Raw genomic sequence first — 21,581 nt, 5'->3', positions numbered from 1 at the left:
ATCGATATTTATATAAATAAAAAATATCATTAATTCGGTGTTAAACAGGTAAAACATCATTTCATTATTTTGTTAACACTGTCAGTATCAGAGAATAGACATATCTAATTAAATTGATTAAATAAATATTATGTAAAAAAATTATATTACTGTATTATATGATTTATTTAACAATTATTATATAATTATAGTATATTTAACCAACAAATATAACTTATAATTCAAATATTTTAGTTAAAATAATTTTGTCCGCGGTATACCGCGGGTCCTAATCTAGTTAGTCATATTTTTCCAGTGGCAAACTTCAATACGAAAATAGAACTAAAAGCTTCGTCGTCAAAAAACTTCTTAAGATGTTGGCGTGACATGAAGTCATGAATGATATATTGAAGAAATTGATGCATGAATTGTATGTCACATAGCTAATACAAAAGTGTCCATATTTAGTCCATTTGAGTTGAATAAAGTTTTGTCATAATAATCATAAGCGGTTAAACGCTCAATTTAGTAGATTAATAATGTTTTACTAGATTAGTACCCGCGGCTAACCGCGGGGCAAAATTATTTATAGCTAAAATATTTAAATTATAAGTTGCATTTGTTAGTTAAATATGTTATAATTATATAATAATTATTAAATAAACCATATAATACGGCAATATAATTTTTTTTTACATAATATTTATTTAATCAATTTAATTAGATATGTCTATTCTCTGATACTGACAATGTTAACAAAATAATGAAATGATGTTTTACTTGTGTAACACCGAATTAATGATATTTTTTAACTTATATAAATATCGATAAAACCCGTCCTGCTATATAACTCTGTCCCGAGATATTTTAACTCACACTATATCATCTTAATTTTTAATATTTATTGTGTATCTATCATATTTAACTTTTTAAAAGTTTTAAATATTTTTCATATTTAACCTTTAAAAACTTTTTAAAATAAAGAACCGGAATAAACCAAATAAAAGTTTTTAAAGTTTGAGTGTTTGATAAATCAAGGTTTTTACTCATTTGTATTCAGAATCATTTTGGTCTCTTTTATAGTATGACTCTAAACCATTGCCCAATTTTTTTAACGATGTGGGATATTATACCCGTATTTTTTATTCATCTATTGAGTAATATATGTCCATTTTAAAATTTTTGTATTACATCATATGCAGGAAAAAAGTCATAATTTTTTTTAACTAAATGTATTATAGAATAATTCAAGATAATTTAAATATAAATTCAAATAAAAATAAAAGGAAATCATATATTTATTTTTGAATGAGGTAGAAAGATTTTCTTAATTTTTTAAATCTTACCTATAATTAATTTTGAAGTTTTGGTAACTAATATTAAAATTAATGCATTAAATGTAAAAACTTTCCAAAAAGTATTTTTGAGCAAAAACTGCTACAAAAATACTAGTATAGATTTCTTTACTTTTAAAGCACCACTATTCTTGTTTTGTAGATAATGTATCAATCATCACTGATTCACCATCGTCTCTTGTTTATAATTCCTCGGATGAGCTTAAAAAGGGGTTTGGGTTATATATAAACAGCTCGAATGTTTCATTCCAACATTTATCAGGTTCGTGTAATGGAACAAACACATAAAGATTAACTGAAAAAAACGTTCTAGCTTTAAATCAAATGAATTAGCATATATGAGAAGAGAATGGTTAGAATAATAAAGTATAAGCTGAAATATAAAAAACAAATTAGAAGAAACCTCTAAGTAGTACTCACGCATATAAACTGTACAAAGCAGAGTGTGGAAACCGGATGATTCACAAGCAAAATATGGACGACACAAAAGATCGTTTTGTTCTTTTCTTTGATTTTTAATATATATATATATATATTAAAGACGAACTCAAATCTCATCAGGCAACTTAAAACTCTGTGTACCAAAAACATGAAGTGACGAGTTCTGAAGAAAGACGGCGACTCCACATTTGCTGCTGTTGAATCCATCCCATAGCGTGAAATGAGCAGTACTGGACACTGGTTTCTTCGGTGTTATATCTTTCACAGTGCACATCTTCTCCATCTTTCTCACAACGTAGTCATTCGACAGCATTCTTCCTTCGTTCTCTCCTCTTGCGCAGTCGGTCACAAGCCCGGTCTCGTATATCGCCACCATTATGTCGATTCCGTCTCCGTCTACTTTCATTCTCAAAGCTCCGGTGAGTGATACTTGTAGTGTCTCTGAGGTTGGTCTCTGGAAAGTCGCCTGGTAAAGAAAGAAATAAATGATATAAACTACTGATGAAATTACATGTGAAAAGTTCAACAAATACACTGAGCCATATTGTTCTGTTGTATCAAGAACTCATTAATTCATGGTTGAAATAATGTAACTTAATCCTACGACACACATCTACAAAAACATGTCGTTCAACCAAAACATCTCAAAGATGTTGTTTAGTCAAGATTCACCAAAAATTGCTAATTCTAATGCCAGAGAAGCTTGCTGTATTCAAAAACCTACCCTCCCTGCAGTCATATACCTCTATATGACTATCTTCACGCATCCATATTGACCATTCTATTAGCAGAGAGACAACACAACTTCAAAAGCAGAGACATGTTGAAACAGAGAAAGACCATCAGCGACCAGAATATAACCCTGTATCTAAAGAGAAGTCCTCTGTTCACTATACTAAATATTCACAAGACTCAGGGGAAAGAGACAATGCAAATCATAGGACACATAAGCTAGAAAACTTAGTTATAAGCAAGATTCACTGGATTCTTATTTTAATTAGCACCAGAGATTTAAAGCAGAGCCCCAAACAGAACTAGGTTTTGTTTCGGTGTATTGACCAATTACTTGGAAAGCACATAAACAAACCCTAATTCCTCCACATCACGATCACCACATTCACATCAATCAATCAAAGTCCAATTATTAAAAATTCAATGTTAAGTAAACTCACCTTGAAAGCTGGAGAAGGAAACCTAGGCGCTTCCGAGATAGAAGTAAGGAGCGTCTCCTCCTCGATCCCGGTCAATTGAGATCTTCCTTGGACAACAAGCTGCGGAGTAAACATGGTGTCAAGATTCAACGCCTCTACATACGCCTTTTGCCTCACCGTCCATTGGCTTGATCCATAAGGATCTTTCCACCCCTTGAAATCCCAATAGTCCACATGAAACACCAAAACCATCGCCGGAGATCCAACAGATCCACCACCATCTCCTCCACGGATCTGAGCGTCGAAATCGCCTCGACCTAGCCGGGACATAAGCATCTCAGCCGCAGGGGAGGTCTTGCATCCCTGAGAAGAGAATAGCTGGACGAGAACAGGTCCGTCTCCTGAGGGAACATCAGCGGCGGCGACGGCGGAACTGTTACCTCCTCCGGAGATAGGTTTATTAGAAAAAGAAGATTTCTTGAGGCCGAAACAGGCGAAAAGACGGCGCGCCATTGGAGAAACAACTGTGTCCGTCTCTTCGCCTCCTCCCGAAGAAATCGGATTTAAGAAAAAAAAAAATAGAAATAAAAGATCGGAGAGAAAAAAACGAATCAGAGAATTTTTCCCCCGAGAAAGTTTGAGAATTGTCGTAGAGAGAGAGATCTTGAGGAAGGGAACCAAGGGTTAACGCGTCTAGAGGTCAAGAGAGAAAGGCGGCAAAAAGTGTTCTTACTCTTTTTAGTTTTTTACCTATTGTATATATATATATTTTTAAGAATTATACTGTGTTTAATTTGGTGGCAAAAGCTGTATTTTTAAGATAAAGGAAAATTAAGAAAAGGAATATATATGTTTAGTAAATATTCTTTAATTTTTTTTCATGGGGATTTATTGTTGTTTTATTAGACTTTTTTTTGGTACGAAGGAAGGGTCGGTGACACGTAGGGAAAGGGAGGTTTTATTTGTGCGAGGTCGGCCAACAATATCTTTTGTTTTTCGTTTCATAAAGAAAAAAACCCAAAGATTCACTTGCATGCACACCTCAAACCAAAAGTAGAACTTGAGCAATTTGATATTCTTTAAAAAAAAAAGATTGCTGATAGAATATTTGGATAAGAATAAAAATAGCAAAGGAATAGTATTATATTTGATAAAATAATTAAATGTGGGTTTGTTTTGACTTTGAGTTAATCCCAATAATTAAATTAATCCTTAAAAAAGGGTATATATAGAACATAGTTAGGTTTAAAATTATACTGTGATAATTAAAGTGAATCTCAAAAAGTGTTTGTCAAGTTATGGGAAACAAAATTTAATAATATCTTAAGTTTAGTAAATTTAGAACATGAACAAACACCTAAACTTAGATATTAACAAATTACACAAGAAAAAAAAAAACAAAAAAACAAATTACACAAGATTCCTGTTATTAAATCTCGATTTTGGTTCAGAATCTTTGATTCCGATTCGGTTTGAAAAGAGAACCATGTTTTGTTCCCCTTACTTCGCTCTTTGTCACCTTGCTTGGTGCCTTTCGATTAGTTGTTCAATCACACACAACATCCCAAGTTTGTAGTGAAATTTATTCTTCCAAATAATGGTACACTGCCAACCACTAAGCCAGAGGGATTTTTGGTTCTCAATAGATAAAAATTGTTTATGAAATTAGCATATATCCAAATCCTAAAACAATGATACACTATGATTTCGTTTTGACCACATATGAAACGGTCCATGCAAGTCCATGTGGCTGATAAATTCATGACAAGCCAAAAAAAAAACTTCATGTACGTTCCAACATAATCTCCACCACAATCTAGGAGCTTCACTCCGTCCTATCATTTTTCCATATATATTGCTTAAACTCATTCACTTGGTTCTCTTATATTCCTCAAGTTATTTATTGTTTTTTCTTCCAAGAAATCAAAGAAGGATGTTAGAAGGGAAGGCAGTAATGGGTGAGACAGATATGAAGCAAACAATGAAGGAAGATGCTCTCAGCTTGGCCTCCAAAGCCCTTGATTGCTTTGATGTCACCGAACCCACTCAGATTGCCAGTTTCATCAAGAAGGTTCACTAATAAACTATTTCAAGTCTTAACTATGTTAACCTTAGTGTTAGTAAGCGTATAACTAATGAGTGGACCAATTATTTATATTCTACCTAGCTAGAGTGTACATATATCAGGCAGTGATAATATAAATTTGTATGTTGAGACAAACTGTATCTTTATTATTTTTGAAAATTTTCAGGATTTTGATAGAATATACGGATCAGGGTGGCAATGCGTTGTTGGGACGCATTTTGGATCGTTTGTGACTCATTGCAGTGGCTGCTTCATCCATTTCTCCGTTGGCAACCTTACCATTTTGCTTTTTAAGGGATCAGCCGGTGAACCAGCGTCCCGGACCGACGATCTAGCTAGTTTAGACAATCTTGTAAAATAGTCAAGTCTTCATATAAGTGCTTCACTGCGATTTCAATATTGACCGTTATGAATGTTTTGAAAGACAAGATTTGTATTTCCTGGAGATATGATTTACCTTTTAATTCTTACCATCCGGTTAGCTTGTAACTATTTTTCTCCGCCTTAGTTTGAAAATCCTAAAACTAGTATAATTAGTTTTCGGTACATGAGAACAAGATCGAAGTTTCAACAGCTTTTCTTGCACCACCATTTCCGACGACGACGTTCAACACCATTTAACCGGAGCCTTGTCTTTGTCTCGCTTAGTCTTGCTTTGTAATCTTTCTTCCATTTCTCAAATCTTAACTTCAGCCTCCTAAGTTCTTCTGCGTGCTGCGTCCTGTTTGAGCTCGAGTCTGGTTCTAATCCTACCTCCACAAGACTCTTTGCATCTTCGTTAATTATGACGCTTCGTTGATCAGATTCTGTAGAAAGATTGTTAGCGTCACTCAAGCTATCCTTAAGCTCTTTAGTGGGAGTTCCGAAGGACATTGTATCCTCTGAGTCATTACCATGACTTGCAGTTTTGTTTGAAGCCAAAATCTTACAAGCAGCTGCAAGACTCACCTGCAAAGGCATATATAGATTTGGAACATCATTAGCTTTTAGGCGTTTGGTCAGAGCAAATCATATATGCTTGATGATGATTACGTGGAGTGATGGGCACTTTACCTGCATTGACGACATATGTTTTTGCCATATTTCCTCCATTGACTTCATTTTTGTTTCGTTCTCTAACCATCTTTCCTCAAATCGTTGCAACTCCTCCTGCAATGCAGTGTTTTCATCTTCCTTCTGCATTATAGCTGCTTCAACTTTCTGAACCCGGCTCTGGAGATCAGCAAAAGCCCAAGGTTGGACCTGAAACTGCTGTAAAATAAGGTCCTAATTAAACAAGAAAGTTAATAAGTTTCAGCAGTAGATAACGCATAATACATCAGGCAAAATGCTACCTTATCTTTGGAATTCCTCCTCGTTAACTTTCTTCTCGGTCTTTTCTTTTCATTGCATGATTTTTTCTTCTGTTTTATACTATTTAAGTGTTTACGAGCCAGCCATTTGCGTACCACTACATACAAGGAAGAGAGCTGTAAAATCTTATCCAAAATAGAAAAACAAATTTTTGATGCCAAAGGAAAGACATTGATGTTTACCATATTGCAAGTGTATGACTGCATCAAGTTCTTCAATAGTTGCTGGGGGAACGATAGCTGATCCTCCGACCACAATGTAGTTTCTCCTGGCATGTTCTCCGCGGATATCTATAGCAACAGAATAAATTGGGGATGAAATCAAAGAGAAGAGAAAACATATACCACAAATAAAGGAATCATGAATGATTACATGACTGAAGCATCACTGCAGCATTCTTCATATTGTGATAGTATTCACGAGTCTTATAACCACGAAATTTCTTCTGTAATCCAAGTATGCCACATAAAACATATTTTTTTCTTTCCTCAAGGACGCCAATCTATCAAATATAAAGATTAAGGCGTTATGATTGTCGATGGATCATGATACAAACATAGTATCTACAGATAAAGAGAACTTACTAGTCCAGTTCGGAGGTATATTTTCCTATAACCAACTTGATACATTTCAGGAGGAAGATTGTATTGTTTCAGAATAGCAGTTGATGTGTTAAGTGGATCCTGGGAGAATTTTGTGGCCAGAAGTATGAATCCATATCTAATCCATGAACAAACCAATAAAGACAAAGCTTATGATTGGAACAATAGATTTATCAACAAAGCACATCGTTTAAGTTGAGAGACCACACCTTACTGCTAGCTCTTGATGTGTCAACCGTGTAGGATATCCTGATCTTGATATTCTAACAATCTCCAAAACGCCACAACATCTAAGTTGTTGTAGAACATGATTCTCATCATAAAGTCCAGGAAGCTGCTTTGAATTTGGCTTTATGCATCGAATAAAATGAGGAGTGGTGTCTTCTAACTTGTTCATCAACTTGAAAAGTTGGCCCTGTAAGCATAAAGTGAATTGATATACCGATGGTCCACACATATTCAATAAAGTTTACAAAGAGATATCAAAGTCAACAGATTATTTTCAGAAAACTTTTTAGGAAGATTTTAACCAATATAGAAAACTGCAGAATTCAAGCCTTCTCACCTTAAACTTTGTAATCACACTTTGATTCATGGAGTCCGAAATGGTTGCCGACTTAGACTTGTGTTGCATCTTAGTAGAAAACAGGTTCAATAATTGACATTTGCTTGATGATAAAAGTTGGATAAGATCAACATGCAGCGGATCTCTGTTCTTTTCCAGGAAGCCGTTTGTATCATAGAGAACCTATTAAACACCATAATGTATAGAACTCTCATAAGTATCCAAGGATATGTTCATTCTCTAGCACCTTAATAATTTCACTGACTCATAGCCACATAATAACAATTTAATATGCAGAATCCAACTTGCTGGATTTGGGGTATCAACAGACCTCTCCAGCATAGTGACAAACTCTGAAACCCTGACCTCTCCCTCCCTTGAAACAAGAGTTAGCCCTCAGATGGTGATTGAGCTTGTTGGCAAACGTTGTATCAGTCGCCTTCGGAAAATTTGATTCTTCATCTAGTAGCGATACCAAACCAATGGGTTTCTGCATAGGCAACCATATTCGTGAGATGATTTTCTCAAAACATGGAAGAAAACACCATAATTTCAATCATGTTTAAAACAACTATCAAATTCTGAAATTTTCGAAGTATTAGACCATCCCTTTCTTAGTCAGTAAGATGACATACTAAAAATTACCTTCTCGATCAGGTTTAGACACTCTTGATTGTCTTTGAATTCGACCTTAGTCCAATCAATTCCATCCCCTTCATATTCCTGAACAGTGAAGATACTTACACAAATTAACAATACACATTTCTTTTTATAATTGTAGCTGACCAGAAGCAGAATAACACATTTTATATAGTGAGGCTTTAGGGAAATAAGATCACCTCTTGTTCAAGTTTAAATAGATGTCGGTTGAAATGTTGCTGCAGTCTTTCGTTTGCATAGTTTATGCAAAATTGTTCGAAACTATTATTCTAAAACCATAAAGACCTGATCATTACATAGTCAAAAGAAATAGAGACTATAAAAACTGAAGCACGGTTACGAACCTTAAATGATTCAAACCCATATATATCAAGGATACTAATAGATCTTCCTGTACGTGAGTTACCAACTTCCAGTGAAATGTTTATTTGCTCAACAAGCCAGTTGAATAGGCTCGCATAGATGGTTTTCGCTAGAGAATCCCTCATCTCAGTTGCCTGAATATATCAAAGCAATCCACACACTACCTTTAGCTAGCCAAATAGAAATTACAAGTGTTCTGCAATATATTGCAGTGTTTGTATAGAAATTAAACAAACCTGTTGCAGTGTCAGTCTTTTAGCAATGCAATCTCTACCAGCTTGGAGCTTGCATGTAGACAAAACCACCATAAGCTCTTTTGAATTGCAGCCCATTAACATAGCTACATTAGTGACAGCTGTAAGAAATAAGAACAACATAATAAACATCAGTAAATTTAATCCTATTACGTTTACAACCAGTCCACTAATTCAAATGATAAATGACAATCAATTCTACCTTCATCTGCTACGACTTCCACATAGTTTTCATTGTCAATCACTTTAAAAGAAACATTTCCTAACCATAACACAGCTGCAAGCAGAGAAAATGCACGTTCTTGGTATTCTTGAGGAATTTGAACAATGTCGAAAGCTTCCTATAACAAAAGAGAAATCTCTGACAGAATAAGAAATTACAGAAACATGGCATCTGTTCCATGGAAACAAAGGGAAGCAGTGGAAATAGATAAAGTTACCATCAGTTTGTGAAACTTTTGTGCATCATCAATGCGATCAATGGTTAAGCAATTGCTCTGGTTCAAATAATTGTATTCACTTGCTGCTTTAAGCTTCAATCTCTCTGCAAACAAAATCATATAATAAATGGTCTAGTAACTTCTAGCTTCTCAACCATGAGCAAGTAAGCTAATTGATCTTTTATATATGTCTACATTTTTGCTTCAGCAGGGACACTTCCAAAGCATATCATATGCGGCTGAATACATAAAATACTTGAATTATTTCTTACATATCTCGATTTGAAATGTTACCTTTAAGAATTTGTGGAGCTCCTGCACACAATTCATAAAAGATATGGTATGATCTCTCGCCATTGCACAGCTGAATTACTCTTGACTGATCCAAAGAGACTACTAATTAGCCCATGAATAGCTTACCAAATAGAATCCGACTAAAGTTTCTCAACAAAAACAAATTTACCTTTTCTAGGAGAACTATGGTCATTCAGCAAAAGTTGTGACATAAACATAGTGAGGAAACAAAAGAAAGACGTGAGCTCCATAGTCAAGCAGATGAAAATTGGCAAAATACAAATGTTCAATTCTTACAAGTTTCAAGTTTAGCTCCGCATATCTTTCCCTTTGCACTAAAATGAATCTCCATCAGTTTTCCCTGCACCAATTCAGATTTACTATTGAATCAATTTACGGCTGACACCGAAGTCTAAAATTTAAAGAAATGATTTTAGAAATTTGGGAAAAACATTCCAGTCATGCAAAAATTGGAAGAAAAAAAAAGGTATGTGTAACTCACAAATCGGCTAGAGTTGTCATTTCTTAATGTTTTAGCATTCCCAAAAGCTTCAAGTATACAACTTGTCTTTAGGAATTCATTTCCCACCCCAAAGCTACCTCCACCAAGAGCTTCCAAGTACTGCATTGCATATTTTGCTGTCTCAGTTTTCCCAGCTCCACTTTCTCCACTATGAAATAATATTTATTCATTTAATTGTTCATATCAATATCAGAAAATCCTTTTCACCTAAGCCTTTTAATTAAATCATCGTTTATATACATAAAAAGGCATTCAGAATAGAAAACCTCGTACCTTATGATAATAGATTGGTTCTTCTCCTCTGCGTAAAGTAAAATTCAAAAATCTAAGGAACTAATCTTCACAGCTTCATGAAGAACCAAAAAAAACTGTGAAAGAATTAGTCACCTCTCATCATCTCATCAAAAGCTGCATCTGCCACTGCATAAACATGAGGAGCATCCAAAGCCTTATTCTGATACATTGACAGAAATTCTTCTCCATAGATCTGGACATTCTTAAATGGATTTACTGCAATCAAAACCGGCCCTGCTTTACTCTATAATAGAGAAACATGAAACTATGTCAAGAAAAAAGTAAACTCAGCTAGAATAACAAAATAATCAAAAACAAACCACAAGAGAACTTACATAAATCAAGTCTTGTGAATATCTGACCCTTAGGTTGTAAAGAACAGATGGTTCATTCAAATAACTAAGCTGTATAAGGTCTTCAACTCCCTCCAAAATATCTGGATTAGCAGGAAAAATCTCTTCCATTGATACATTCACAACCTTAACACAAAATTACACCATAAGGCCTTTTCCATATCATATAAAAATATAAACAAGTCCCTAAAAAGAACTTACCTCGTCGGTATTGGACAACAAAACACACACATCATCAACAGAAGTAGATTGTATCTTCCCCAAGTGCCATTGCCCATTACCAACCCGACACCAAACACGAAGTTTCTGGCATCAAAATATATACTTTTAAAACAATAACGAACCCAATACAAGTTTCAAGGTGTGATCAGTGCCTCAATATGAAGAAAGACAAAAGAAGCAAATCAATTTACCTCTCGGAAGAAATACTCAACGTTCTCGAGATCATGCGGGTTCTTAGCTGGACTCATCTGAGCAATTGCATTGCGGAAGTTCGCCGGAAGCGATTGACGATTCGACACCATTTGTGCCCTTGAAGTAGACAGAGACGGAAGCGACGACAACGACGACGACTTATCCTTGAAACTCACGCACGCACCGTGCTGGCGGAGAGACTCCAACGTTTCCTTAACCGAATTTTTCGTCATTGTGGCCGGAAACGCCGATGATATCAGAATCCACCCACCAATGAAAAAAATTTTAAACTTTTTTTCTAATTGAGCTCCATAAACCCTAAATAAAATGTTCTCAAATCATGTAGTGGGGGTTGGGGGAACAAAGCGAGCATTGTAACCCCAAATGAAGAATCTCTAAACATTGTAACCATATGATTAAAGGGAAGGTGGGAAAAAAATAGCAAAACTGAAAACAAAAATAAACCTTTTAACTAATTTTTGCCAACGAGAAGCCATTTCCAACGAATACAGGAAAGAGAAAGAGAGTTTTGAAAAATACAGAGATAGACACTGAACTCTTTAGGTAGACGATGATGTTAAATTTAGATAAATGGGCTTTTATCATAAAAAGGCCCAATAAATGGATCCGAATTAGTAAAATTGACCCGAGAAAGGGTTTAGGTGTGAAAAATTCGATAGTTTCCTCCTCCTCCGTCTACTCAACTCTCTCTCTCTGCCCTAGAGCCAAAGCCAAAATCCGGCCATGACGAAGAAGAGGAACAGGAAGAAGAACATGGAAGAAGACGCTTCCGTGGACAATTCCGAATCTAAGAGTTTCTTCCAAGCTCCTCCTCAAGGTAGTAAATATCTTTCGTTTCTCTAGATTCTAAGACGAACAAGTTGGGGTGATTCATGTGTTTACTTTTCCTTTTATTGGTTAGCTATGGACACTACGGAGACAGGAGATTCGAGATTAGCTGCTCGTTCTCGTACCTTGTAAGCGTTTAACAATCTCAAAACTCTTCTCCAAAACTATTGCTTTGGAGTCCGGCTTTAGTCTTTTCTCGTTTCCCCAGTTAATTTGTGTTTTGGTTAGTTATGGTACTCTCACAGGAACACTTGTGTAACTAAGTCTGTAATTGTGTTTCTCTTGGTCTCAAGTTTCAAAATTCCAACTTCCATTGTAAATTGCTTTGTTCTTGTCCTAATAAGAGGTTGGACCTGGAGTCATGTATTGTATGTTTGTCTACTGTTCATATTACTTGTAATGGTTTGCTAGCTGAGGTTTCCACATTAGCTCTAACACTTAGGAGACTATTATACAAGCTTATAATTATACAATTATACACTTAGGAGAATAATTATACTAGTATCCTGATGACATTTCCTGTTTTGCTTTTAGGACAAGCACAAGGAAAGGAAAACCGATGAAGAGAACCAAGAAGGCAGGGATAATGAATGCTGCTGTGTCTATAGGTAGACAGACATATAGCGTCCTCGTTTCTTTGTCTTCTTAAGATTCTCTCTCTGGGTTGAGAACTTGAGATTCAGGTGTTTACTTACTCTTTGATTGTTTCTTCTTTGATTTCGTTAGCCATGGATACTACGGAGACTGGAGACTCGAAACTAGCTCCCCCTTCTTGTAACCTGTAAGCCTTTTTGGAAACTCTGCCGGCTTTAACATCGTTAATTTTGACTTTGATCTAAAAATATCTTTTATTAGGCCCATTTCGATTTGTAGTTTTGGCCAGTTATGGACTTATGTTACTCTCGGGAAGACTTGTGACCTAGTTGGATTGATATTATATTAGTCTTAGGCCGCTTAGAAGTTTGAATTGTGAATTGCTCTCTTCTGATCGGTTTGACCTGGAGTCATGTAGTTTGCTATTGTTGTATTACTCTAATGGTTACAACAAGCTTAAGTTTCTCCACATTAGTTCTAAATCTAGAAGATAACACTTAGGAGACTAAATGCAAGCTGTTGAATGGTTGAATCTTGGATAAGTTTTGATTGTATACTGTTTATCGTTTTGTTACGGTCCTCAACTGTAATGTACTAAGGCATGAAATGGTTAGATTTGGTCCTCCTTACGCTTTGCTTTCCTTTAATCCAGATGACATTTCCTGTTTTTCTTTTAGGACAAGCAAGAGGAAAGGAATACCGATGAAGAGAACGAAGAATTTAAGGAAGATGAAAGCCCAGGGTAAAGCTATAGCGTTGAGCGAGAAGTATGAAGAGAAAGCTACAAAGGACCAAACCAAAACTCTCAGAACTCTTTCGGCCAAGAAATTGTACGAGTGATTTTGGTGGAAAAGCTACAAAGAAAAGGGAAAAGATAGAAAAATTTTGATAGTTCATTTGTCTATTTTGGTCTTGTTAACGTTTATGTTTTCTTTCATAAAGAGCTTTTGCAATTTTGTAATCTTGGCGACTTATAAAAATTACGTAGTACGTTTACGGATTAATCAATTATGTTATTTTACCAATACTTGTTTTCTTAACAAAGTCCAATCTTCATAGAATACATATTTCAAGTCTTGGCGTTTAAATTGTTGGAACAAGGAAAAACATGCTTACACGGGAGACTACTACTTTAAACATTAAACAATCATTCAAATACAAAAGAGATAACAATGTCATAGACATATAAATATACATATGGATGTGTATTTCTATATTACTTCTATATCCAAACAACGAGCTCTCTGCACAAGTTTGTTGCCTACGCTATAACTTCCCGGTCGCATTGTCAGTCTGCATCTGTTACTTCTGCTTCTACGTCTACAATCGCTGTTGAGAAACCCTTTCCTACACAATCAATCAAACACTTCATCTCACCATTGGATTCACAAGAGATATTATGGGTAAGTAAGAACAAACCTTTCTTAGGTGCAGAAGAAAACCCATTTAGGTCTTGTCCAAACGCAGTAGTTTGGTTGGAGAATTTCACTGGTTCCTTAACAAACTTATCATCCACCACTGCAAGTTCCAAGTAAAAAAGACACAATGCTAATGCTTCATAAAAGAGACGTCCGTTGATAAATCGAAAAGTGGAGTATTCATCGTTTTACCCGAGAATGGCTGAGTGCAGAAAGGACAAAGCTGTACTTCATCATCCATCGCTGACCTGCAGCATGTTTCAAGATACAATCAACAAGATTTCAAGATACAATCAACTGAGGGATTGATTCTTGTTATAGCCTTACTTGAATATCTGAAACTCGTTTCCACAATTCGGACACTGCACAAGATGAAAAATCGCAAGATAGCTAAGTAGAACAGAATCTTGAAGGATTTACTCAAACACAAGTCACAAGTGGTAGCCAAACCAAGATTAGCATCCACGAGTTATATAATTAAGATACACAGTGTTTCTACGAATTCTTGAAATGATGTCTTAAAGCCAAAGAGACAAGAAAGACTTACATTGCTCTGAACAATATCTCGTTGTGCCCACCACAGAAAAGCTCTCAACCCCAAAATTGGAACAATCACCACAACCAGCTGCAGATTGTAAGAATTTTCAGTTACCAAAAGGCTAAGACAGCACAATTAGACAAACCAAGAGACATTTAAAAGTTAAAGAGTTTAGAGAGTAATACCCAAACAGAGACAATAGCGTCCAGAATCCAACCAAGCTGACCAGTCATAGAGAGATATGTCAACCCAATAGCCAAAGCAAGATTCCCAAGTATCCTCCCGTTTCCGTTGTTATCTCCACCATTAAACCCTAAACCCTTGTTACATCTAACCTTAACCTCCCGTCTTTGCCGGCTAAGAGCTTTCTCACTAGCTAAAAATCCAATATTTTCCAGACCCATCAATTGCCGCCGTCTCTGTCTATGCTCAATCAAGGAAACTCTTAATCCCAACTTGTTGTTCTGAAGCAGAGAAGGAACAAAGCTTCGTCCTTTGGACTGGAGTCTAATTCTGGGTTCCTTGTTGAAACCATCGTGTATGGAGATGTTGGTACACAGGATGATCTGTGGAATCGAAGCCATCGTCTGAATTTTGTTACCTAAACACAACACCAGACTCAGAGTTGAAAAAGCGTCGACCTCAACGAGAAATGGTGATATCACGAAGGCAATGATGTGTTTTAGCGTTATATATAAACTTTACAGATTAAATAACATCGCGGGGATAGCTCAGTTGGGAGAGCGTCAGACTGAAGATCTGAAGGTCGCGTGTTCGATCCACGCTCACCGCAATAGTTTTTTTCCTTATTTTACGTCAATTACTTAACGGCGTCGTCTTCTGTTAAACCCATTAAATCGTAACGTCGTCGTTTATTACTTAAAACGGCGTCGTCTTCTGTTAAACCCATTAAATCACTTCTTCGTAACGGCGTCGTTTCGTTTTTAATTTCTCACATTACAGTTACTTGAAACGTGTCGTTAAAGGAACCAGAGCTTTTGACTTTTGAGACATGCATGTTACATTCGAAAAGTTTAAACTCTTAAAAACGTTACGAGCTTCAAGAACTCCGATTTAAGGGACTACGGTTCAAGTTGCATTATAGATTTATAGTTTGATGTGATTTTAGGGAGAAACCCGATTGAATTGTTTATACATGTGTTAAGATTGAGTGTGTGATAATATATTATCCATGTTCACTTTTGCTCTGATTAGTCTAAGAATAACATTGTCGTTAAGTTCGATTTCGGCTTTAGATAAGGCACTGAATCACGGATATATGATATGGTTTATCATTTTTCCTCTCTAAATTAAACTGCATGCCTAAGAATCTACTTAATTACATATTAAGTTAGAAATTTGAGCAATGTTAACTGAATAGGAAATTTCATTATATTATTAGTATATGATGGGAGAAAAAGATTTAGTCCCGAGAGATGTGGATCAGCATCACAATGCCTTGTGTTAGGTCTATTAATAAATAAATCATACAAGGTTCTAATAAGACAACTAGAGCTTAAATATTTCAGAAAAGTAAAGCTTAATATATTTAATTTATATACGTTAACATACATGCATTTACACATAGATTCAGCCGTAGAGCTAGGCACTAGAGTGTATCTTGATACAAATTATTCTAAACCATGCACACATAGTTGAGCAATATTGTTTTTGTACGGAACGCATGAAGAAACAACCATATAACAAATTAAAACCTTACTTCACAATAACTGCAAGAGTAGTACGTAGCCCTCTTCCGAAGGAAATTATTTGACTTTTAACGACCATAAAAAATTTACAATCGAGAACTCATCCCCAACACAAATTTTTGAATTTTTTTTTTCTATCGATATAGCTAGTCATATAGATTCCACACTTCGGGCAACAAAAAAATCGAGGATGGAGGTTCCAAAAACCTCATTGCTAATGATAATTTCTGTGGTAGCTTTATGTTTCTTGCATGTCAAGGCTTGGCATGGTCAGACATACTGTGGTGGCAATGCGGCTCCCCGATGTCAGCTCCAATACATCGACTGCCCTGAAGAGTGCCCGACCACCATGAACCCCAACTCTCAAAACAAAATTTGTTGGGTTGACTGCTTTAAACCCCTTTGCATGGCAGAGTGTCGCTGTAATTACATCTTTGTTTCTATTTTTTTTTTTTTTTTGTATAGAGACCAATGCAGTTTGAAGTGCTAAATTAAACTTTTTGAAAATATTTTTACGATTTAGATATGATATTTTGTAGCGGTAAAACCCAACTGTGAATCCTCTGGAGCGATCTGCCTAGATCCAAGGTTCATAGGTGGTGATGGAATTGTGTTCTACTTCCATGGAAAGAGTAATGAGCATTTTAGCCTTGTCTCGGACCCTGACGTTCAGATCACTGCTAGGTTTACTGGTCATAGACCCGCTGGCCGTACTAGAGATTTCACATGGATCCAAGCACTCGGCTTCCTGTTCAACTCCCACAAATTCTCCCTTGAGACCACCAAAGTCGCCACTTGGGACAGCAACCTCGATCACCTCAAGTTCTTTATCGATGGCCAAGATTTGGTTATCCCTCAAGAAACTCTATCCACTTGGTAATTATAGAGAAACTCAAATTTTGTGATCTATGAGGTTGCAATTGTTTAAAACTGCATATTTCTCTCTTTAGTTTTGATTTATATGTACACAATCAATCTTCTAATCTTAATTCTTGACCATGCATATTCTCAGGTACTCATCCGACAAAGACATCAAGATTGAAAGGTTGACACAAAAGAACAGTGTGATCGTGACGATTAAAGACAAAGCTGAGATCATGGTCAACGTGGTTCCTGTGACCAAAGAAGACGATAGAATACACAACTACAAATTACCTGTAGATGACTGTTTTGTCCATCTCGAGGTCCAGTTCAAGTTCATTAATCTGTCCCCAAAAGTTGATGGAATCTTGGGACGCACTTACAGGCCCGATTTCAAGAATCCGGCTAAACCAGGAGTCGCAATGCCAGTGGTGGGAGGTGAGGATAGCTTCAGGACATCATCTCTGCTCTCTCATGATTGCAAAACTTGTTTGTTCTCTGAAGATCCGGTCGTTGCGAGTGGCTTTGTCAAGCCAAAAAATACATACACATTGCTAGATTGCAGCCGTGGCGCGTCTTCCGGTTACGGAATCGTCTGCAGGAAGTAGTTACCATCCAAACTCAATTTGCTAAGAACTATAGATGAGAAAAGTATATGTAATGTGTGAAATAAAAATAAGTATATGTTATGTTTTGTGTAAATTTACTTCATATGTTTGTCAAAATAAAACCGAGTAATGAGCTAATAAATAACCAAATTCTAAGGAAAATAAACAACGTAACTCAGTTATTCTTATTTACATGGACCAGATTTATATTGCTGAAAATACTTTGTGTTTCCCATATAGGCCGTAATCATTTACAGCCAGTCAGCCACATTGTACTTTAATTGTAACACACTAACTTAAAAACTCAGCTTAATTAGGATATGAAGAGGGTTAATTACTCATCATAACCTAAGATCCGGCTATTAAATATATATTGTTATTGATGTTTACAGATTTCCAAAAGTCAGATTAACAAGATGCAGTGCTCATATATAGTTAGGACCGAGAGGTGTGGATCTCGCTCGTGTGAATGTAACTTCTGAATACGTTTTTATTTATTTTCGAAGTTTCATATTTTTCTATTCATGTACATTTCAACTTTAGAACTATTAATTTATACAAGTTGTTTCAAAGAACGTTGAGTGCATGTGTGGGTGATATCAAAATTAGGCACACAAACCCGGCAACTCCCATCTTGCAACTTGCTACTTGCACTAAAATAATTTGTTTTAAATAAAATCACACAGTGACCTCCATAAATTCACAAATCAACACTTTTCTTTTTATATTGATGAATAGTAAACAAGGGATAGAAAACCTAGAAAATGAAGATCTCAAAATCCTCTTCTCTAATGCTGTTTTTTCTTGCGGTTATGTTATGTTTCTTGGGAGCCAAGTCACGAGGAGTTTACTGCAGCAATCCTTATGAACGATGCTTTCAAAAGTACATAATGTGTCCGGAAGAATGTCCCACCACCGGTGCCGCAAACTCCATGAATAGAGTCTGTTACGTAGACTGTAGTAAACCCCTCTGCAAATTTGAGTGCCGCAGTAAGCAAAAATGCTTTAAACTTTTTGTATTAAGCTTTTTTTATATCTAAAGCTCAAATTAAGTATTCTCTTTTTTCTTTTGTTCTTTTAACATGGTTGGCATATATAGGGTTGGGTCCAAACTGCTATAGACCTGGATCGGCATGTCACGACCCGAGGTTCATAGGTGGTGATGGGATTGTGTTCTACTTCCATGGAAAGAGCAATGAACATTTTAGCCTTGTCTCGGACCCTGACTTTCAGATCAATGCTAGGTTCACTGGCCACAGACCCGCTGGACGCACTAGAGACTTCACTTGGATCCAAGCTCTTGGCTTCCTCTTCAATTCTCATAAGTTTTCCCTTGAGGCCACCAAAGTGGCCACTTGGGACAGCAGCATCGACCATCTCAGATTCTCTTTCAGCGGCCAAGATTTAGTTATCCCTGAGGAAATTCTCTCTACGTGGTAATAGACTAAATGCCAAATATCATATATTCTAAAAACTATTTTGAAGTTTGCATTTTTTATTTTTTGAAGTCTTTTTACTAATTGAGAATTTGTATCTTTAAACCTACACCAACTACATGCGCTTTTGACTAGGTACTCGCCAGAAAAAGACATCAAGATTGAGAGAGCGACAAAGATGAACAGTGTGACGGTGACAATCAAAGACAAAGCAGAGATCATGGTTAACGTTGTTCCCGTGACTAAAGAAGACGATAAGATCCACAGCTATAAAGTACCTTCGGATAACTGTTTTGCGCATCTCGAAGTCCAGTTCAGGTTTTTCAACTTATCACCAAAAGTCGATGGAATCTTGGGACGCACTTATAGGCCCGATTTCCAAAACCCGGCTAAGCCTGGAGTCGCAATGCCAGTCGTTGGCGGCGAGGATAACTTTAGGACATCTTCTTTGCTCTCTCAAGACTGCAAGAGTTGCATTTTTACCGGTTTAAGTGGCTCGATCAAATTGGAGACTGAACACACACTGTTGGATTGTACTCGTGGGGCGTCTTCCGGATACGGAATCATATGCAGGAAGTGATGTTCCATGATCCATCCTAACTTCATTTGGAGAATAATAATAAAAAGCAAGCAAATGTGTAATTTCTAAAATTTATATGTTCATGAATAGTGAAGAATATATAACATTCGATCGTAACCATTTTATTCTTTTTCTCCGTTAGAGAAATAATAATCTAATCTGAGAAAACATTACACACTTTTGCAGCCCATCAAAAAAAGTTGGATCAAACTAAGCCTCACCGAATCGGTTAAAAGCCTATTATAAATCCCTATTTTATTTACATCAATTGCCAGTACTCTACCCACATCCCCAAGGATTTTTTTTAACCTTTTTACTTTTTTAACCCATCTGAATGAATCACCAATCACAGTAATTAGTAATTACATCTCTCTCACTGCCTAAACTCGAATGTTTGACCCGAAACACCAAACCCGCTCGAGCTGTACCCGAAACTCTGAGTCAACCCGCCAGAGTTATCCACATGCGAGTTCCTCAAACCACTCTCCGCCTCTCCCTCCGCCGCTCTAAACGAGTCGTAACCACCGTAACTCGGTAATCCGTTGGTCGGAGCTAGCTCCGGGATTGGGTTAAGACCTGCCAAGCTAGCCCAATCGAAGTTCCCGTTAAGAAGCGTCCTAAGCGAATTCATCCGAGGCAAATGAAAAGACTGGTCTTTTATCTCCGGGAACGAATCAAGAACGTCGTCAAGCTGAGACGACGAAGACGAAGACGACCCATTAGTGCTATGCTCTTCACGACAAGCTTGAACCGGAGTAGTAGCAGCAACAGCTTGTCTCTGAGATCCTGATGTTTTCTTGTAAATCCGACACAACACCCAATCATCCAACTGTAACGAAAGAACAAAATTAGCGATTTGGTTACAGTTTTGATCTAATCGGAATTGATAAAGTTATCATTTTTATTATTACCTTGGAGCTTCCATGGCTACGAGAATGCTCGATTAAGCGATACTCGTGCATAATCCAGTTTGTTTTGGTGCCTTTGGGAGCTTTTCCGGCGTAAAAAACCAGAGCTTTTTTAATCCCGACACGGCGACCATCCGACGTGATAATCTTGTCGGTACCCGTGGCTTTCCAATAACCCGACCCGGCTACTCTATTGGGTCTTGACCCGTTCGGATATTTCCGATCTCTTGGGCTGAAAAAATACCATTCCTTTTCTCCAAACAAGGCTTTACCTGAAAACAAATTTACAATAGCAACCCCTTTAGTTTTAATATATTTTCGATTCGAACCCGGAAGTAAGATCTTTTGCAAAACAACACCCAAGAAGTGTAAGAAAAACACTGTTTTGTTTTGTTTGCTTACTTGGCAAATCCCAAGGATCGAACTTGTAGAGATCGATGTCTCCGATGACCTGGAGAGAGAAATGATAGCCTGCAACTTTCCGACAAAGATACTGAACAAGAAGCTCTTCATCTGTCGGATAAAATCTAAAACCCGGAGGCAAACTCAATTGGGCTAACGGATCTTTCTCTCTAACTCCCATTTTCTTCTTTTGCTCTTTCTACTTCGATTCAACAGCAACCAATGACAAAAAAAGAAAAATTTTCAAAGTTTCGAACTCTAAAAAACCCAAGAAGTTATATGTTTTTTATGTTAGTCGATCTTTTGAACAATATGGTGAGTGGTTGATTTATATAGGCTATGGAAAAGGGCAAAGGTTCTTCAAGGGGATAAGTACGGTCGTCCTTGTCTTACTGTTCTTAAAAAATCTAATTACGATTTTTCTTTGTGGACCCTTTTAACCATTTAGATACTGCCACGTACATGAACTGACCGACCTTATAAATGTGTTGTACAAATAATTTTCCAAGCGATATAAATGTGGCGAATACACAACTGTAAGTTTTCTCATG

General features: G+C 36.5%; 8 protein-coding genes and 1 non-coding gene across 11 annotated transcripts; 5 read left to right on the top strand and 4 right to left on the bottom strand.

The window, feature by feature from the left end:
* Positions 1 to 1,726: 1,726 nt before the first annotated feature.
* Positions 1,727 to 3,661, bottom strand: LOC104730645 (uncharacterized). The gene is made up of 2 exons (XM_010449846.2): positions 2,948 to 3,661; positions 1,727 to 2,241 (listed from the first exon to the last, which is right to left on the bottom strand). The coding sequence occupies exons 1-2, from the start codon at positions 3,437 to 3,439 to the stop codon at positions 1,882 to 1,884; spliced, it is 852 nt and encodes a 283-aa protein (XP_010448148.1). The 5' UTR covers positions 3,440 to 3,661; the 3' UTR covers positions 1,727 to 1,881.
* Positions 3,662 to 4,717: 1,056 nt separating this feature from the next.
* On the top strand, positions 4,718 to 5,501 carry LOC104730643 (uncharacterized). The gene is made up of 2 exons (XM_010449844.3): positions 4,718 to 4,997; positions 5,179 to 5,501. Exons 1-2 carry the CDS (start codon positions 4,860 to 4,862, stop codon positions 5,371 to 5,373), a joined length of 333 nt encoding a protein of 110 aa, XP_010448146.1. The 5' UTR covers positions 4,718 to 4,859; the 3' UTR covers positions 5,374 to 5,501.
* Positions 5,363 to 11,689, bottom strand: LOC104730644 (myosin-4-like). 3 transcript variants are annotated; one of them, XM_087479695.1, is made up of 23 exons: positions 11,127 to 11,689; positions 10,915 to 11,019; positions 10,696 to 10,839; positions 10,454 to 10,604; positions 10,340 to 10,367; positions 10,046 to 10,214; positions 9,841 to 9,904; positions 9,544 to 9,645; positions 9,250 to 9,353; positions 9,012 to 9,150; positions 8,792 to 8,910; positions 8,537 to 8,689; positions 8,372 to 8,461; positions 8,178 to 8,255; positions 7,864 to 8,022; positions 7,533 to 7,715; positions 7,177 to 7,382; positions 6,950 to 7,085; positions 6,738 to 6,867; positions 6,548 to 6,655; positions 6,347 to 6,462; positions 6,066 to 6,278; positions 5,363 to 5,960 (listed from the first exon to the last, which is right to left on the bottom strand). In XM_087479695.1, the coding sequence occupies exons 1-23, from the start codon at positions 11,358 to 11,360 to the stop codon at positions 5,580 to 5,582; spliced, it is 3,312 nt and encodes a 1,103-aa protein (XP_087335821.1). In that variant the 5' UTR covers positions 11,361 to 11,689; the 3' UTR covers positions 5,363 to 5,579. The 3 variants fall into 3 exon arrangements, with proteins under 3 accessions (XP_087335821.1, XP_087335822.1, XP_087335823.1); XM_087479696.1 differs by having other exon boundaries at positions 6,066 to 6,263; XM_087479697.1 differs by having other exon boundaries at positions 6,066 to 6,260.
* Positions 11,690 to 11,761: 72 nt separating this feature from the next.
* Positions 11,762 to 13,595, top strand: LOC104730642 (uncharacterized). Its single transcript, XM_010449843.3, has 5 exons — positions 11,762 to 11,965; positions 12,050 to 12,104; positions 12,511 to 12,584; positions 12,703 to 12,757; positions 13,248 to 13,595. The coding sequence occupies exons 1-5, from the start codon at positions 11,872 to 11,874 to the stop codon at positions 13,408 to 13,410; spliced, it is 441 nt and encodes a 146-aa protein (XP_010448145.2). The 5' UTR covers positions 11,762 to 11,871; the 3' UTR covers positions 13,411 to 13,595.
* An 87-nt stretch (positions 13,596 to 13,682) lies between these two features.
* On the bottom strand, positions 13,683 to 15,185 carry LOC104730641 (uncharacterized). The gene is made up of 6 exons (XM_019234183.2): positions 14,712 to 15,185; positions 14,536 to 14,613; positions 14,316 to 14,350; positions 14,181 to 14,236; positions 13,990 to 14,088; positions 13,683 to 13,917 (listed from the first exon to the last, which is right to left on the bottom strand). The coding sequence occupies exons 1-6, from the start codon at positions 15,108 to 15,110 to the stop codon at positions 13,859 to 13,861; spliced, it is 726 nt and encodes a 241-aa protein (XP_019089728.2). The 5' UTR covers positions 15,111 to 15,185; the 3' UTR covers positions 13,683 to 13,858.
* Positions 15,186 to 15,246: 61 nt separating this feature from the next.
* Positions 15,247 to 15,319, top strand: TRNAF-GAA (transfer RNA phenylalanine (anticodon GAA)). Its single transcript has one exon. It is a non-coding gene; the product is annotated as a tRNA-Phe (tRNA).
* Positions 15,320 to 16,345: 1,026 nt separating this feature from the next.
* On the top strand, positions 16,346 to 17,870 carry LOC104730640 (uncharacterized). Its single transcript, XM_010449841.3, has 3 exons — positions 16,346 to 16,657; positions 16,775 to 17,111; positions 17,248 to 17,870. Exons 1-3 carry the CDS (start codon positions 16,426 to 16,428, stop codon positions 17,702 to 17,704), a joined length of 1,026 nt encoding a protein of 341 aa, XP_010448143.1. The 5' UTR covers positions 16,346 to 16,425; the 3' UTR covers positions 17,705 to 17,870.
* A 518-nt stretch (positions 17,871 to 18,388) lies between these two features.
* LOC104730639 (uncharacterized) lies at positions 18,389 to 19,856 on the top strand. The gene is made up of 3 exons (XM_010449839.2): positions 18,389 to 18,694; positions 18,804 to 19,140; positions 19,276 to 19,856. The coding sequence occupies exons 1-3, from the start codon at positions 18,469 to 18,471 to the stop codon at positions 19,718 to 19,720; spliced, it is 1,008 nt and encodes a 335-aa protein (XP_010448141.2). The 5' UTR covers positions 18,389 to 18,468; the 3' UTR covers positions 19,721 to 19,856.
* LOC104730638 (NAC domain-containing protein 72) lies at positions 19,818 to 21,445 on the bottom strand. The gene is made up of 3 exons (XM_010449838.2): positions 21,031 to 21,445; positions 20,632 to 20,900; positions 19,818 to 20,549 (listed from the first exon to the last, which is right to left on the bottom strand). The coding sequence occupies exons 1-3, from the start codon at positions 21,209 to 21,211 to the stop codon at positions 20,094 to 20,096; spliced, it is 906 nt and encodes a 301-aa protein (XP_010448140.1). The 5' UTR covers positions 21,212 to 21,445; the 3' UTR covers positions 19,818 to 20,093.
* Positions 21,446 to 21,581: the final 136 nt, after the last annotated feature.

The sequence above is a fragment of the Camelina sativa genome, chromosome 12, assembly GCF_030686135.1.
Source record: "Camelina sativa cultivar CO46 ecotype springtype chromosome 12, ASM3068613v1".
Classification (NCBI taxonomy): domain Eukaryota; kingdom Viridiplantae; phylum Streptophyta; class Magnoliopsida; order Brassicales; family Brassicaceae; genus Camelina; species Camelina sativa.
Note: the sequence above shows the minus strand (reverse complement) of the source record. Positions and strands in the feature narration are given on the sequence as shown.

Excerpts from the sequence above, each read along its gene's own strand:
- LOC104730645 (XM_010449846.2), bottom strand. The coding sequence starts at position 3,439 with ATGGCGCGCCGTCTTTTCGCCTGTTTCGGCCTCAAGAAATCTTCTTTT. Across the intron at positions 2,242-2,947 it reads TTCCTTCTCCAGCTTTCAAG|GCGACTTTCCAGAGACCAAC; the intron begins GTGAGTTTACTT and ends TTTCTTTACCAG.
- LOC104730643 (XM_010449844.3), top strand. The coding sequence starts at position 4,860 with ATGTTAGAAGGGAAGGCAGTAATGGGTGAGACAGATATGAAGCAAACA. Across the intron at positions 4,998-5,178 it reads TTGCCAGTTTCATCAAGAAG|GATTTTGATAGAATATACGG; the intron begins GTTCACTAATAA and ends GAAAATTTTCAG.
- LOC104730644 (XM_087479695.1), bottom strand. The coding sequence starts at position 11,360 with ATGACGAAAAATTCGGTTAAGGAAACGTTGGAGTCTCTCCGCCAGCAC. Across the intron at positions 8,023-8,177 it reads GTCTAAACCTGATCGAGAAG|AAACCCATTGGTTTGGTATC; the intron begins GTAATTTTTAGT and ends TTGCCTATGCAG. Across the intron at positions 7,716-7,863 it reads TTTGTCACTATGCTGGAGAG|GTTCTCTATGATACAAACGG; the intron begins GTCTGTTGATAC and ends GGTGTTTAATAG.
- LOC104730642 (XM_010449843.3), top strand. The coding sequence starts at position 11,872 with ATGACGAAGAAGAGGAACAGGAAGAAGAACATGGAAGAAGACGCTTCC. Across the intron at positions 11,966-12,049 it reads CTTCCAAGCTCCTCCTCAAG|CTATGGACACTACGGAGACA; the intron begins GTAGTAAATATC and ends TTTATTGGTTAG. Across the intron at positions 12,585-12,702 it reads GAATGCTGCTGTGTCTATAG|CCATGGATACTACGGAGACT; the intron begins GTAGACAGACAT and ends TGATTTCGTTAG.
- LOC104730641 (XM_019234183.2), bottom strand. The coding sequence starts at position 15,110 with ATGGCTTCGATTCCACAGATCATCCTGTGTACCAACATCTCCATACAC. Across the intron at positions 14,351-14,535 it reads GAGATATTGTTCAGAGCAAT|TGTCCGAATTGTGGAAACGA; the intron begins GTAAGTCTTTCT and ends CATCTTGTGCAG. Across the intron at positions 14,237-14,315 it reads AACGAGTTTCAGATATTCAA|GTCAGCGATGGATGATGAAG; the intron begins GTAAGGCTATAA and ends AACATGCTGCAG.
- LOC104730640 (XM_010449841.3), top strand. The coding sequence starts at position 16,426 with ATGGAGGTTCCAAAAACCTCATTGCTAATGATAATTTCTGTGGTAGCT. Across the intron at positions 16,658-16,774 it reads TTGCATGGCAGAGTGTCGCT|CGGTAAAACCCAACTGTGAA; the intron begins GTAATTACATCT and ends GATATTTTGTAG. Across the intron at positions 17,112-17,247 it reads CAAGAAACTCTATCCACTTG|GTACTCATCCGACAAAGACA; the intron begins GTAATTATAGAG and ends GCATATTCTCAG.
- LOC104730639 (XM_010449839.2), top strand. The coding sequence starts at position 18,469 with ATGAAGATCTCAAAATCCTCTTCTCTAATGCTGTTTTTTCTTGCGGTT. Across the intron at positions 18,695-18,803 it reads CTGCAAATTTGAGTGCCGCA|GGTTGGGTCCAAACTGCTAT; the intron begins GTAAGCAAAAAT and ends TGGCATATATAG. Across the intron at positions 19,141-19,275 it reads GAGGAAATTCTCTCTACGTG|GTACTCGCCAGAAAAAGACA; the intron begins GTAATAGACTAA and ends GCTTTTGACTAG.
- LOC104730638 (XM_010449838.2), bottom strand. The coding sequence starts at position 21,211 with ATGGGAGTTAGAGAGAAAGATCCGTTAGCCCAATTGAGTTTGCCTCCG. Across the intron at positions 20,901-21,030 it reads CGATCCTTGGGATTTGCCAA|GTAAAGCCTTGTTTGGAGAA; the intron begins GTAAGCAAACAA and ends ATTTGTTTTCAG. Across the intron at positions 20,550-20,631 it reads GTAGCCATGGAAGCTCCAAG|TTGGATGATTGGGTGTTGTG; the intron begins GTAATAATAAAA and ends CTTTCGTTACAG.